The sequence below is a fragment of the Megalops cyprinoides genome, chromosome 18, assembly GCF_013368585.1.
Source record: "Megalops cyprinoides isolate fMegCyp1 chromosome 18, fMegCyp1.pri, whole genome shotgun sequence".
NCBI classification, from domain to species: domain Eukaryota; kingdom Metazoa; phylum Chordata; class Actinopteri; order Elopiformes; family Megalopidae; genus Megalops; species Megalops cyprinoides.
The window spans coordinates 14,081,478-14,096,540 of NC_050600.1; the positions used below are offsets into that span (position 1 = coordinate 14,081,478).

The 15,063-nt window shown below is 42.6% G+C and overlaps 1 protein-coding gene across 5 annotated transcripts; it reads left to right on the forward strand.

Annotated features, from left to right (window-relative positions):
* Positions 1-412: 412 nt before the first annotated feature.
* On the forward strand, positions 413-12,853 carry LOC118793477 (PDZ and LIM domain protein 3-like). Of its 5 annotated transcripts, none has more exons than XM_036551681.1 (8): positions 413-596; positions 6,622-6,773; positions 7,410-7,494; positions 8,211-8,398; positions 9,421-9,633; positions 10,222-10,349; positions 10,642-10,753; positions 11,668-12,853. In XM_036551681.1, exons 1-8 carry the CDS (start codon positions 504-506, stop codon positions 11,855-11,857), a joined length of 1,161 nt encoding a protein of 386 aa, XP_036407574.1. In that variant the 5' UTR covers positions 413-503; the 3' UTR covers positions 11,858-12,853. The 5 variants fall into 5 exon arrangements, with proteins under 5 accessions (XP_036407574.1, XP_036407575.1, XP_036407576.1 ...); XM_036551682.1 differs by having other exon boundaries at positions 10,225-10,349; XM_036551683.1 differs by lacking the exon at positions 8,211-8,398 and adding an exon at positions 8,634-8,701.
* Positions 12,854-15,063: the final 2,210 nt, after the last annotated feature.

Below are 15,063 nucleotides of genomic sequence, written 5' to 3' on the forward strand. Positions count from 1 at the left end.
TGCACCCAGCTGAGGTTTCAAAGCCCACGGTTTACATTCTTTACGCAGGAGATTCATAAACAGCAGCCACACTTCCCCCTCCCGCTGCTGGTGTTATGACAGTCCGTGCGGGTGTGCTTGTGGTAGCACATCTGTTGTCAAGGCACGGCACTACTATCGCAGTCCTGCGGTTGTAACTCAGGCCTGTCAGTGGCCTGTCACTCATGCGGGGGTGGGGGTTTGGTCTGTTGACTGACAGGGGGGCAGCTGTCTACTGGGAAGGTGATTGCAGGTGTCCCGCCAAGTGGAGAGAAAGGTCTAGAGAGAGAGTGCTTGCATTATGCTGCCTCAGGTCCCCAGTCTGCCCGATGACCTCACTCAGGGGCGGGGCCTCCCCTCGCCCTCACACGCGCTTGTTTAAAGGGTCCCGGGGCAGAACACTGCCGATCAGCTGTGGAAGGCTGATTGTGTCTGGAGGAAGGGAGGAATACTACTGACCCTCTGCTGTTTGATCACACCACAGAATGCCACAGAACGTAGTCCTCGAGGGGCCGGCTCCATGGGGATTCCGGCTCACAGGGGGCAAGGATTTCAACCAGCCCCTTACCATCTCCAGGGTAGGTACCTCCAGCTGGGCAAATGGTAAAGTAGGGGACAGATGCAGGGTACTTTATGGAATGATGTTAGTGTGGAAGTCATGTACTTTTATATCTTTGTTTTATAGTGTTAAAACTTTGTACTGTGATTCCTTTGCTAAACCATCATTCTCAAAAAAGTGTTTTATACTTTTAAAACTTTTTGAGATCTGTGGTTGTTGGTGGCACTGCAAAACATTTAGATAAAGCAAAACAGTTCATTGACTATATAAGTTTTGCAACAGCCAGCTTTCCTCTATGTTTTTAATATGAAAAGGAGGTACTATCATAACTAACGGTATAGTTGGCTCGTATCCTATTCCAAAGCTTCTGTAAATGCCTACATAACAAAGAAAAAACCTAGACCCTGCCGTCAATACCAAGGGATGTTCTTATGAATGTGTCCTCACATGTGGTTTAAAAAGTGATTGCAGAGATAAAACAGTGCTTCTACTGTGTGCGAGTATGTGGGTATGAAAGGGTGTGAAGCATTCAGAAAGACAAGAGCTACTTCCTACTTTTTAATTACAAAAAAATTCAAAAATATTTATTTCAAACAGTAAAACTGGGTGAATGGGCATTACTCTTGATCAGACTTTGATCAGGACCTTTAATACTCCTGTTATTTTCATCCATATATACGTATTGTTTTTGCCTGTGCTCAATGGTACAATATATTTTACCAAAGTCCAAAAATACCGGATTTAATATGTATTTCCCTATGCCATTTTTAGCTTTACACAATGATTATGTAGGTATCGTGTGCCGGGGTACCTGGAATTGTGTTCAAATGAATGGATTAAGTATGATAATGTATGACATGCTATTATTATACCTGAAGGTGAACCTCCAGCCCTGGAATTTGTGAAATGGGTTCCCCCTGCTTATCTATACCATGGTGGGGTTCATTGTTGTCATGGCCAGTGGGGAGCTGCCCTTCCAGGAATGCACCATCAGTGGAAGTGGGGGGGTCCTGACGTCGTAAATCACCAGGGATTAGTTATAAATAGCGGCCTGCATCATACACAACTGAATACATATAGTGGCATTTTTTAAACAAGAGGCATCCCTGGTGATCATGTTGCCCCCCCGGTGGGTGTGTGTTCACATCCCAAAATACAAATGGACACATGGTGCTGCTCCCCACTCATTCATTCATTGGCTTGGCCTTTTTAGAGTGGATCTCATGTAGACCTATCTGAAAAATTTGATGTTATTAAAATGGCTACATCAGCAGGGCTGCGTAAAGGCACAGTCAGTCAGTGCCTCTCCATGTGTTTCTCTTGTCTCCCTGGTGCCCGGGGTCAGTCATTCATTTGTGAATATGGGGTTAATCCTGCTTCTCGCGCAGCCAAATATAGGCGTTTATTACGACTGTTACCAAAAGTGTTGTGGGTACTGGGTGCACAGCATCGCTCAGGCATCTAAAGTGAAGCTCTGCTGGGATATTTACACCTGTCAGGCGAGCAGATGTCCGACCCCCCAGCCCCTGTGTCTGTGACAGGCTGCAGGGGGACAGCCCAGCACAGCGGGGTGGGGGGTGGGGGGGTAGTGAGGCCATCAGCCTAAAAAAGGAGCAGCTACTCCCCGGGGTGTAAACAGAGGCTGCTGGGAGGAAGGAAGCAGTGGGCACAGTTAAAGAGCCCATCCTATACTGTAAGGCTGCAGAGCGAGGCTCTTCTTCATTGGAACCCACTCCATTAGGTGGCTGGTGCAGGACAGCAACTCGAACACAAAATGTGATCAATAACGTTTTATCCCTATGTGGGTGGCAGTGTAGCATAGTGGCTAAGGAGTAGGACTCGTAACCAAAATGTTGCCAGTTCGATTCCCCTGGGGCACTGCTGCTGTACTCTTGGGCAAGGTACCTAACCCACAATTTCTTCAGTAAATATCCAGCTGTAAAAATGGATAACACGTAAAAAACTGTAACTGATGTAAGGCGTTCTGGATAAGAGTGTCTGCTAAATGCCAATAATGTAATGCACTGATTCTCAATCCTTCTCCTGGGGCCCTCCTGCTCCGCATGTTTTCCATCTTTCCCTGCGCTATATACTTGACTGAACTCATCAGCGGCACTTTTGAGTAGCTGAGCACACCTGATTTAATCAAGAGCATGTTAATCATTTCAGTCAGGTGTGTTTGGAGCATGGATCGAAGATATGCAGGACAGGGGGGCTCCAGGAGTAGGATTGAGAAACACTGATGTAATGTAATGTATGTGTCCATTAAATCTGGTTGGGAGTCATTCAGGGCAATGTGACTGAACCGCTGCAGTAACTCACTGTGATGAGGCCTAGCCGTTGCGCATTCCTTGCTTTCGGTTTGCGTTAATTCACCCTCACCACTGTAACATTTCTCTAGGATATTTTTGGGAAGCTCCCTACATGATCGTTCCATCCTCAATAGGAATTCTAAATGAAGCAATAAAGACACGGTAAGAAGCCAGCCCTGACATTTGATGTTTAAATTACCCATAATAGCACAGAAGAATGAAGGCCAGGCTGCCATAAACAAGACTGGTTTTCTTCAAAATGACTTTTATTAGATGCAGAGCAAGGGGCAAACCTCGGCCGTACCAGGAGGCTGCTCAACAAGAGGGGAAACATCAGGGAAGACTAGCAGAAAGGAGATCTGCAATCTGGAGAAATAGGCTGTCCTGATGTATAACCACCTCAGTATGAACTCCTGCTTGGTTGATGTCCCTCTCAAAGCTTTTTCCATAACTTATTTATAGGTCTGTGACTTCACAAACACCCAAAATAACGATGCTAAGGGAAGCCATATTGGATCCTTTAAATTCAACCTCTGCTGTAATGCAATATCTTCATTGACAGTGATGCCCTTTTGAATGACTTCTGCCTATTTCTGTTTGGGTTTCTTAAAGAGAAATTGATCACCACTTTGAGAACAAAGGTCCAGACAAGTAAAAACTGGAAATTATTTTAATGCTTTTCCCTACTAATCTGAATGGATGAGGTACACTAATCTCTCACATTAGCTACTCTTGCACCGGTATCTGTTCATATCCACACCTGTAGTCAGGTGGGCATATAGCAAGATACAGCTATTTAATGGCAGCCAAGTGCAATTTTTGTGTCCACGCCATTGGACTGGGCTGTCAGTGCATTTAATGATAAGGTCTCCACACAGTCAGCACACACTGTCACCATTCCCCAAGGGGATATTACTGTGGATCTGATAAAGCAGTAATGACTCACTCTCCAGCCATTCCTGCAGCGTCCAACAGAGACTGGGGTCAGTCTTGGATTTTTTGATTCACCCTCTGACAGCAAATAATAACCCGACTTCAATAAATATTTTATATTTAGTGATAGCTTGACAAAGACTGTCACAGCCAAACTGTGCTGGTGATCTTTTTTTTGTTTGTTTCAAAAATGGACATGCCAGATATTAAAAAGATGTATTTATTCATGTACAGAGGAGTGCCTTGCTTTTGTGTTCACGCATTTTCTATGAAGCTCTTCATATTTTTAAATATTAACCAACATCTAATAATGTTCTGTTAAAAATTTAATTTTAAAATTGAATGGAACCTGACAGGACAGAGACCCATTGTACAGACAGAAATGCAACCATTACCATTATATGGAACTGTTCTGACATTCGTGTTTTCTTATTATTTTGGGAAGTAGAGTGTCATGCATATCTGAATCATAACTTGAAGATAACATTTTTTTCAGAATCAGACTAAGAAACTGTAACTAAACTAACTAAGCTAAAACCTGAATTTCCATAAAATTAATTCATTGAAACCTTCAGTGTGAGTTACAAGTGAACAGTCTCTATAGTGAAGGTGATGTTCACTCTACCTGTAATTTTTAATTGCCGTGATGAATTGTCCTCTTTTTAGAGGAGTCCATTAGCGTTTCCTAGCGTGTCCCCAAATACATTCTGTTCTGCTACAGTACCTCAGCAGCATACCCTGCCTGTGTTTTAGCTGTTGCCTACAAAGCGCCTTTTCTGTGCCACTTTGTACCTACCTTTCTAAGCACTCCAGGTTGCTAACAGCCAAACAGTTCCCATGTTATGTCATCTCGACTAAGCTAAGCTTGAGATGTCAGAAAGTTCAAATGCAGTAGTCAGCTGTGTTAACTCCATTTGACAATTACATTCACATGAGCACAAAAACTTGTTGGACATTAATTATGACATTAATTATCTGAGCTGTATAATATTGAAACTGACAGAAAGACAACCTCCAGAGCTCCAAAAGGAAACAGCAAGTGTACAGCACGTTCTCTTATCCAGCTCTGTGTTTTGTATAAACGTGACTGTGACTTTGACAGTGCTTAGTAATCTTAGTAATATTTTTCAGACATCTTTTCATCTTCAAACATAAGTAACATGAATGGTAATGTCATGCTCAGAGAGCTGAACAAGTACTGTGAGCAATGTGAATATCATCAAAGGGTTTGTGTTCTCTCCAGTTTCAGACTTTTAGAATTTTAAATTTGTTCCATGGCAATAACTGCTGCCAGTTCCTTCTGGCGAGTTCTTCACAGTGTTCTCTGTGTGCTCATGGAAAGCTGAAAAAACTGCTCTTGCTTGAGCGTGCATTTCCTGGTGAAGGTCCTCTGTCCTGGCATGTCATACTGTGCGGGATCGGTGCCTTTTCACACCACCTTACGTCCAGTCAGCCCTCCTGCTGCCTACACGGGGAGAAGGTGCTCCCCGTGTGCCACGGCTTTGCCCGCATTCTCACAGTGTTTGTTTCTGCATTGCTGCAGAACTCCATAATGTGGCTATTGTCTGCCTCCACACACCAGCGGGTTTTCTGTTTCAGCCTGGCACTCTGTGACTCCTTCCACACTCCTTTCTGGACGCGACCTGTTTACACCTCGAAGACAGTGCCGCATTGTTCATTTGGCCGGGGTGTGAGAAACGCTCCATGGGAAGACGTTTGATTTTTATTGTGTTTGAGTCCGATGGAGTGGTAGTTTCTCTTTAATCATTTTAATTGGAATCGCTCGCGATGAAATAAGATGCCTGCTTTGAATTAGCTGAGTGTATGGGAACACAAGCAGAACAGTCAGCATTGGACATTGCAGAGTCTCCATGCTTGCTGTGAATACTGCGTACAGAAGTGGTAGTAGTAGCAGCAGCAGCACAATATCCCAAGGAAGCCCCTCACAATCAACCAGTGAGGACATTTCTTTGGATAAATGTATCTATAATGTATCATCCCCACAGTATTCAGTATATACTCCCTTTAGCTGATGTAAAGCAGGATGAGACAGGAAAAAATATCAAAGTAATAAACAGCTGTGATGATCTAACTCCATATAAATCTCCTTTTCCGACAGAAAAGTAAAGGAAAATGGGAAAGAAAAAAAAGTGTGCGCTGAGTGAGAGGGCCTAATAGGGAAGTGTTATGGAGGAGCAGGTGGCGTGGGCCCTGGTGCAAGGTAAAGCGATGAGATAAGGAGCTGGAGGGAGAGGAATGAATACTTCAGGAATGAGACAGTGAGAGAAACAGGAATGAAGGATGAGGTCAGGCCCCAATAGAGGGGGGGGGGGGGGGGGGGGGGGGGTTTCCAATGCAGATCAAATACCTTGGCAATTAGATCAGTGCACTGTCAATATGGGAAGTGTGTCCCTGTGCTGCAGTATGACACCGCACTTTGATGGATACATCCACACTCAGCTATTTATAGAAAATTTACAACACAGGACTGCACGGCTCACCCCCTCTCACTCTCCACTGGCTCTTTCGTTTTCTGTCTCTCTCTCTCTCTCTGTTTCTCTTTCTCTTGGTTGTCAGCACAAAGACAATTTAATTTGAATCTCCATTCAAAGATAAATGAATATTTTTCACATATCCCCAAGAAGGTAGCCTATTTTTCAGTGTCGTGCAATAATGTAACCTAATGTTACTCAGTTGTATTTGTGTACTTCCCATGAAAGTGAAAACTGTGGGCGAGAGACATACCATGAATTTAGTTTAAGCCTCAGCTGCTCAATTTAAAGCAATTCTTGTCTGCAGATCACTCCAGGCAGCAAGGCATCACTGGCAAACCTTTGTCCTGGCGACATCATCCTGGCCATCGAAGGAGCCCCCGCGGACGGGATGACACACTGTGAGGCACAGAATAAGATCAAGGACTCCACCAGCCAGCTCAGCCTCAAGATAGAGAGGTACAGAAAGATCCTGCTCTGTGGCCAGCGCATAAGGCAAAGAAAGGCTGGGCAATCACTGAATCCGCTGCCGTTGTGCCACAGTTCTTAACAACCCTTTTTCCTAATTACATTGAGTCAAACCTCCGGTTGGCTTATCCACTTCCACGAACTCCCTTCAGAGTAGTACAATGCCTTTTGTAAGTGGTCTGTACTAGCACATTAATGCTAGGTATAAGGATAAGAATATCTGAAAATATCTCACTGTAATAATACACTCGAAGTTAGTTGATCTAGCATTTTATATGATGATAATGGCCAGCTGTTTGAGAACAAAGGCAGAAATGTGAGAGGACATAGATTAGTTGTCAGGACTGAGCTTGTTAGACCTCAACAAATCTCTGATGAATCTACAGAACTTGGCCACAGACCCACATTTACATTCCTTCTCTTTGATTCATACCCTGGTGAAATCACAGAACTAGGATCCTGGCCTCGGATGCTGTCTCTGCTGATATAAATTATGATTATACTGGGGTCACGGCTGAGATGAAATGTGAAGCACCCTGTTTCCCTATTGATGTTTAAGTTTCATTTATTATTTCACTCGAGGTGAGTAGTCTGTATCAGCATTGAATACCACTGTTCTGTTTGCAGGCCGGAAACCAAACTTTGGTCGCCTCAGGTCACAGAAGATGGCAAACCCAACCCATTCAAAATCAATTTGGAAGCAGAACAGCAAGTAAGTAAGAATTTGAAACAAGAAGTCAAGTTATTTTTAGCACTTCTTGAAAACTGATGTTCAAGACCTATAATAATAAAATAACCCAATACAGGACTTCAGAAATGTGTTCAAATTCAAGTAATATTTTAATATTAACATTTAATTTAATGTTAATTTAAGATTTTTAAAATTTCAGAAATTTCACTGCAAAAACCTAGATCATGCCGTTATATTCCTGGCGTTTCCGCAATTTCTCAATATTCAGTCATTTGTCAGTATTTTCTACTAATATAACTATAAACTGCTTTGTCTTACACTCTGCAATAAGTCTTAACAAAAGCAATTTGTATGTGAAAAATGCACACCAGCAAAAGGCTGGATGCTGTTAAGGAATTTATTAAAAGGGAAATAGCTAATATTTCTCTCAGTGTCACAGTGGTTTGTTATGCTGTGTGCTATCAGTGAGCATCCAAGCTTTGTGAAAAGGACACGGCAAGCCTTCCAGCACATTCCTGTTTTGACATTCTGACCTTTATTAACTGTGTTGTAGGTGTTGTCACTGGCCAGAAGAGGAGCTTTTTGTCTAATCTTTTTGAGCAAATAAAAATCTTTCCTTTCATTTCACCTCATTAACAAATCACAGTTAGCACCCTACCCTGTACCTGCATGTGATGAATGTGTAGGGTTTTGACCAAGAGTGCCAAGTCTGTGTTTCTGTCCGGCTGCGTATGTAGGAGTTCAAACCAATCGGTACAGGTCATAATAGAAGAGCCCAGCCATTTGTGGCGGCCGCCAACATTGACGACAAAAGGCAGGTGGTGAGCTCGACATACAACACGCCCATAGGCCTCTACTCCCAAGACAACATCCAGGATGCCCTGCAGGGCCAGCTTCGGGGCCTGGTCCACGAAAAGCCAGAGGGGTGAGTGGCGGGTTCCTCCTCCTGTCCGGTGGCCCATCGTCACGTCCTTCCTCTGGTGTCCCTCACCTCAGCTCCTCAGCTCTTCTTTCCTTTGCTTTTCCAGCCTCTTTCCTCCTCACCTCCTTGAATGCAGGCCAGAATCATCAACTACAGCAACTACTCTCCATGCTTCCTCAGTCTCTTAATCTCACAGTCTCCTTTCCTAACACCTGCCTCACCTTCTTGTGTCTTACAGGACCTTGGCTACTTCGAACACAAGTTTAATATCAGACCAAAGCCCTTCAGTCCTGCAAGCCAAAGCAGGTTACTAAGATTCATAAACTCCCTGCATGTGCTAACTTTAGTCTGGTCTGTACCCTTGTTTGTACAGGAACTAACTTTTTGCATGACTACATTCAGAATTTGTGCCAAAAGTATGACGGATTATTTTGACATCTGCACATTTCAGTTTCCACTTGCAGTTAGCTTTCCATTTAATAATCCTTGCCATTCGATCTTGAGAAAAGGAACCTTGTCATTCTCCTGGACAGTTGCATTTTAGGAGAATTGTTTTCCACCTTAATCAGACAACTGTCTAATTTAAACCAAAATACCCTGTATTCTCAGTTATTAGGGTGTTAAAGAAAGCCTGCTGGACTGTGCCTCTCCAGAACCAGCACTGGAGAATGGAAGAACAATTGAATCTTGCATTGAATTGAATCTCCTGCATTGTTCAGTTATTGATATCATTGTTCATAGAAGCTTTTGAGATTACCAAGGCATGATCTTAGATTCTAAAACTGTTAAGCAAACTTAAACCAAGAGACATTTATTCCCTGAAGCTTTACCCTCTGTGCAACAACCATGTCTGCTGCTCCAAAACACCTTAACCTTCATCTAACTTCTTTTCCACTCTTTCCCATTGTCTGTTCTCTCATGGTCCTCCTTGTGGTCCTCCATGTTCCCTGTATTTATGTTGATGTTGTCTGGTCAAACCCTGCTTTGGTGCTTCTGGCATTGCTATCACATGATGCGGCCTTAAGCTACTTCAAGCCTCACCGCCCAGTGAAAGCCCCCCAGGTGCCAGGCATCATTTCCCCCTCTGACTTACAGCCAGCCCCTAAGCCCTGCCCAAAGGAGGCCCAGGTCCCGAGTGCTCAGTATAACTCACCTATAAAGTTGTACTCTGAGGCCAATATCATGAACGCACGGCAGCAGGCTCAGATGTCCTCTGTAGATGAACAGCTCCCACCCAGGTAACCCCAGCCAATTAACGTCTCCAGATTTGCCTCCCTGGCACTGCCATGTTGTACCCTTCAGGATCCGCACAAAATTCATGCTCTATTGCCTTTATTTCTGGCAAAATAAATTGGACAAATGCATGACAATGTCCAGGAAACACTAAAACCTAATTAGGTCTACAAGTGCTGACTTTTGGGAATCAAATTCCTTTTCAAAAATAGAACTCGTTAACTCCTCAAATTTAACCCAAGAAGGTTAGAGGTATTTCTATGACAACCTTCAAAACATTTTAAGCAATTTCACATGTTAACTTCCAAGGGACAATTGTTTTTTTAACATACCTTCACACAAAGGTATTAGATATTCAATGGAAAAAAAGTATCTGTCAATTTCAAGTCCTCTAAAAGCAGCCGGAACTAAATATAACTGCTCTTTGAACTTCATGTGGCTACAGTACTGTAAATTTGCCATGGAGGACATGGTGAAAGGATTTATCACATGGGTCTTTGCCATGATTGCCTCTCCATTGTGGCTGGATAGGAATCGTTCCTGCATGTTGGCTGTAGAGAAGCAGTGGCTCAGGCTGGTGTTTATCCCCACAGCAGCAGCACGCTCTCCTCCATTGAGGACTCCCATGTGTACCGCATGCTGCAAGACAACCAGGAGGCGCCTCACGAGCCTCGCCAGTCCGGCTCATTCAAGGCCCTGCAGGATTACGTGGACAGTGATGGTGAGCTCTGAAGCGCTGCCTCCAGCACAGTGCAACATTAAGGGTGAAACAACAAAGTTGTGTTTACAAAACTTGCCATCCAAAAAAATAATCTGCAATGGACTCTTCACCTTCATGAAAACATAGGGGAATACAGCAACACCAAGAGTTACATAAAATGTACTTCATTGAGCAGACATGAAAATTTCTACGGACAGCCTTTGGTACATTTTTTACTTGACCTATTCAGAGACTGACAGCACCCTGATGGTCATGTGTCTTTTTTTTTCTCACGGGGTGGATGTCTGCACAGGAACGAGGCCCATTGGCACCAGAAGTGTGAAAGCCCCAGTGACAAAGCCTCCAGCGCCTGCAGGCAGCCTGCAAAAGCTGCCACTGTGCGACAAGTGCGGAAACGGCATTGTGTGAGTACAGCCAGCAGGCCTTCAATGAAGGACTCCTTCACAACTTCCACCATTCCCATGTGTTTAAGCCAACAAAGTAAATATTGCATTTATTCATAAACCTCAGATTGTTCCAAAAGAATAATGTCCATAAATGCATGAAGCAAACTTGACTCCAAGATGTCTGCACTTGGGGAAACAGGAGAAGTTTGGGCATAAGCAATGCAAGCTTTTTTCCCCCCTTTTGATCTTCTTTTGATCTTTGGGATGAGAGCAAAATTTCAATCAAAAGTTAAGTAAGGAGATACCTGTCTGTGACACTTTTGATGTGGTGGAACACATCTGCTGTTGCGCTGATCTGTGAAAAGGGCTGATGCCTTGAAACGAGCGAAGAAGGCACAAGGCACTGTGTAGGAGCATAAATCTGCTCCCTCCAGCCTGTCCACACCAGGAGGTGAAAGGCACGGCCGCCCCCGCAAATGCTGCTTCAAAGGGGAGCAGCCTCCTGTGGTGGACATGCACAGCACACTTGATCCACTGGGCTGAATGAACTTCTGACCTATGGCGCGGACTGGCACGACACCTTCAGCCTGTCCGCACTCTTCAGCACAGGAGATACTCAATAGTCCCACAACTACAAGGTCTTCCCCATGGCTCTTGCAAGGCATGGCACATAGTCATATCCATTAGTTTGTGCAAAGTGCCCGGAGTGTTATGGGTTGGCTGTTCACAAATATACTTCAAGTCAAGCTTTTTAGGATGCTTTAAGTAAGGTGGAGAAATTGTATGTGAGCGTACAGAATAGGAACTGATTGTTCATCTTCCACATTGCTTACTATCCGTCTTTAAGAAAGAGGAAATCTAAACTTTCTCCCAGCATGCATCAGGGTCCAGATTGATCTGCCTGGGCTGAAAGTCATTTCTCTCTCTTTCAGGGGCACGGTAGTGAAGGCGCGGGACAAGTTCCGCCACCCTGGCTGTTTCGTGTGCTCCGACTGTGACGTCAACCTCAAGCAGAAGGGCTACTTCTTTGTGGAGGGACAGCTTTACTGTGAAACCCACGCACGAGCTAGGATGAGACCTCCAGAAGGGCATGACGTTGTCACTGTGTACCCTAATGCATAAAACATACATACAAGGACAGGCCTGAGACCCCATAGGGCAATGACCCCGTCACCTCCTGTCTAAAATATCTTTCATATGCACTCAGTTTTAGGTTATAAAATTGACAAGTATATGATTGATTAAGGGCTGCTTTTACAGTTGTGCTAAGGGAATATTTTGCATAAATGATTATCTGCTATTACTTACAGGTGTCAGAGAGCTTGCAGTGAGGAAACTGACATTGCACACTGACTGACTTACTTGTGATATAGCAGTTAGTGTCACATAGAAGCACCAGAATAGCTCTGCTGAAGTTGGGATTTGCTTTGACTATAAAGCATGACAGACTCTGCATTTTTGCCAGAAAATCTCAAGGGTAGACTCCAGTGGGTGGTAAAATTCCCAAATAAGGATAATATCATCTCTGGATGAAATTATTCATGCTGTCAACAAACAGTAAATTGGGGGAAATGAGCCCTGAGAGATCTTACATACGGAAGTGGTTATGTTATCAATATTAGAATATCCTTACTAAGAAACATAATATTAAATATTTCAAATGTTATGAGAAGTGTTGTCTTCCTATCTGTATGTTCAGTCACTAGTCACTATGCCAAATGTTTTATTTCAATGGACAGACAGTTTTTGTAGACAAAACAAACACTGCTAATTTTAGTTGACATGTAACATTTGTTCTAAAAAGGCTTACTTACATGTAGATGTTGCTTTTATTTTTGGTTGTCAAAGCTTTTTTATGCAGTGTAATATAGATTTGTTGTGATATAAATCCAAATCCAAATCCAAAGACATGTTGACTACATCAATGGATGTAATCTTTTTTCAGCGATACCAAGTCAAACATTAGCTCACAGCTGCCAGACACAATTACATTTTAGCAGTTTTGTCTTTGAACATTATTATGATCCTTGGCTAGTACATACTGACAACATTTTCACTGAATATCACCAGTAAAGATCTCATCTCTGCATTCCCTGTAATAAAGCTTGTTTTGCCAAATCTGAATGCTTTCTGTTTTTTTTTCACTTATTGAATAACATTGCCTGCCATAATTTAACCTTTCATGACATAAACATAATTACATAGCAATATGAATTAAGGTCATTTTTGTCATTATGTAAAGGAGAAATTTTTAATGAACCCCTCCCAACAGCACAGCTCATATGAGACTGAGCTACTAAGTGCTTGTTTCCTGTTTGCAGCACAGATGGCATCTCAACCTGCTCACATGCTCCGAACACAGTTCTGCACTGTATTTACATGGAAATGACGGTTTAACATCTGAGGTAACACATGCCGCTTCAGCGTTCCAACAGCTGGTGTTCCACCCTTCTCCTTTCACGCTATGACAGTTATGCTAAGTGCATGAAGCAAGAACACCAATGATCAATGTTCCTGCCCCCCACTGAAGCCTGTGATGGAGTAGCCCTGTCGGACAAGTGTCATTACGGTAATGACAGTTGTCTATAATGAGGTGAGCTTTGGTGAGCTGTGTCACTGTGGTATCCTTTCCTTATGGGTGCTTGTTGCATAGCCTTGTCATGCATTATCTCACCTCAGAAAATAAACCAAGGCAGTCTGTCTCACTGCATACTGAGGGTCAGTTATACTTCTGCTACAGCTGAGATACTGAATTTAGGAAGAGCTACAACTAAACAACCTGTTTATGAGGAACAAAATAAAAATCATAGAGATGTTGACAGATGCACATCAACACAAACAACAGATGTATCATTTCCACTTATCTGAACCTTATCTGAACAAAACAGAATCTAAAACAACTGTATTTCAGATTATACAAATCATACATTGCTGGATTACATTTATGACTTGCTTTTCACATTTGTAACCATTCATAACAAAAACTTACCCTCTATAGCTGAATTTTATCATGCAAGTTTAATTGTTAACTGGTAAAACACGTATTATAGAAACATAAGGTTCATTTCAAGTCCAAACTACAAAAAAATTCAAATTAGAAAGTATATAGAAAGTTCTGCACATTTTCTTAAAGCTGCTGTCTTACCTCTATGTGTATGTGCAAATACTGCAAATACAAATTATTTGGAACAACAAAGCTTTATAAAATCCAAAACCCACTCCACTACTCTTAGGCCAGCTGAAAGGGGATAACGTTTATAGTTAGCCAATGAAGGGGCAGTACCCTCTAGCTTGGCTGGAGTCCAAAGGCAGCTAGAGAGTGTAGACTAATAGGTTTTGATCATCATTTAGTCACCATCAATAAGCACAGAAATAACTCATTAAAAATGAATAATGCAAGTCTTAACAGTACTATTATTGGAATATTTAATCACTTTTATAATTCTTGTGCTGGTACAGTTTACTCACCCTATGTCAGACAAGTATTGCATAGTAAGAAAGATAATTGGATTGCTGATTAATAAATGTATAAGCTACCCCTAAATTTTCCAACAATACCACAACATTGTAAACATTTCATGAGAGATAAATATATGTTTTAGTCTCTATATCCTAACACCAGGTGTAAAACCAAATAAAAGTGGATCCGACTGTTATTAGCACACATACCACATAACTCCTTCAGTCTTTTGGCCTATAAAAAGTATACTGTTACATTATTTGGAGAAATGATTGCCCACAAGTGAGGTGTGCTTTCTTCAACTGCACTTAGGTCACCCTCATTTCCAGCGCATGCCAGATTTGTTCCTCTCAAGGAATATGGCTGGATAGTGTGTCAAAGGGATTCCGACGTGTTTGCAGTTAATTCACCAATAGGGCAAGGGTGACTCTATTTGTAAAGGGTTACCTTGGCAACTCCCATTAATAATTGAGGCCATTAAACATTGATGGGAGAGGTATGAGGGCTACTGGCACAAATTCATCACACTGATGTCACTTGGAGCTTTTATGGCCATTCAGGGTGCTACACCAATGTAACTAAGACAGTGTAACACCAGAAAGTAAGAACATTCCAAAATGCAATTTATCATTGCAGTGGTTACTGTAGTGACCAGGAACGATTCTAAAATAGACCAACCTCTTATCTGATGCTGTGTGTAAAAGCATCTCTCCCAGGACGATGGGCAAGATGCAAACAAGATGCTTGAAGAGGGCATATAAAGGTCCCTCTGAGAGGCAGCTTCCTGCAGATGAGAGGTTCCATACAGTTATAACTTAAAACAACAGTGCCAACAACTTAATTATTAATTATCTTATGTAGAAATTAT

Coding starts and splice junctions, on each gene's coding strand:
- LOC118793477 (XM_036551681.1), top strand. CDS start 504: ATGCCACAGAACGTAGTCCTCGAGGGGCCGGCTCCATGGGGATTCCGG. Junction 6,774..7,409: donor CTCAGCCTCAAGATAGAGAG/GTACAGAAAGAT, acceptor TTCTGTTTGCAG/GCCGGAAACCAAACTTTGGT. Junction 8,399..9,420: donor GTCCACGAAAAGCCAGAGGG/GTGAGTGGCGGG, acceptor TGCGGCCTTAAG/CTACTTCAAGCCTCACCGCC.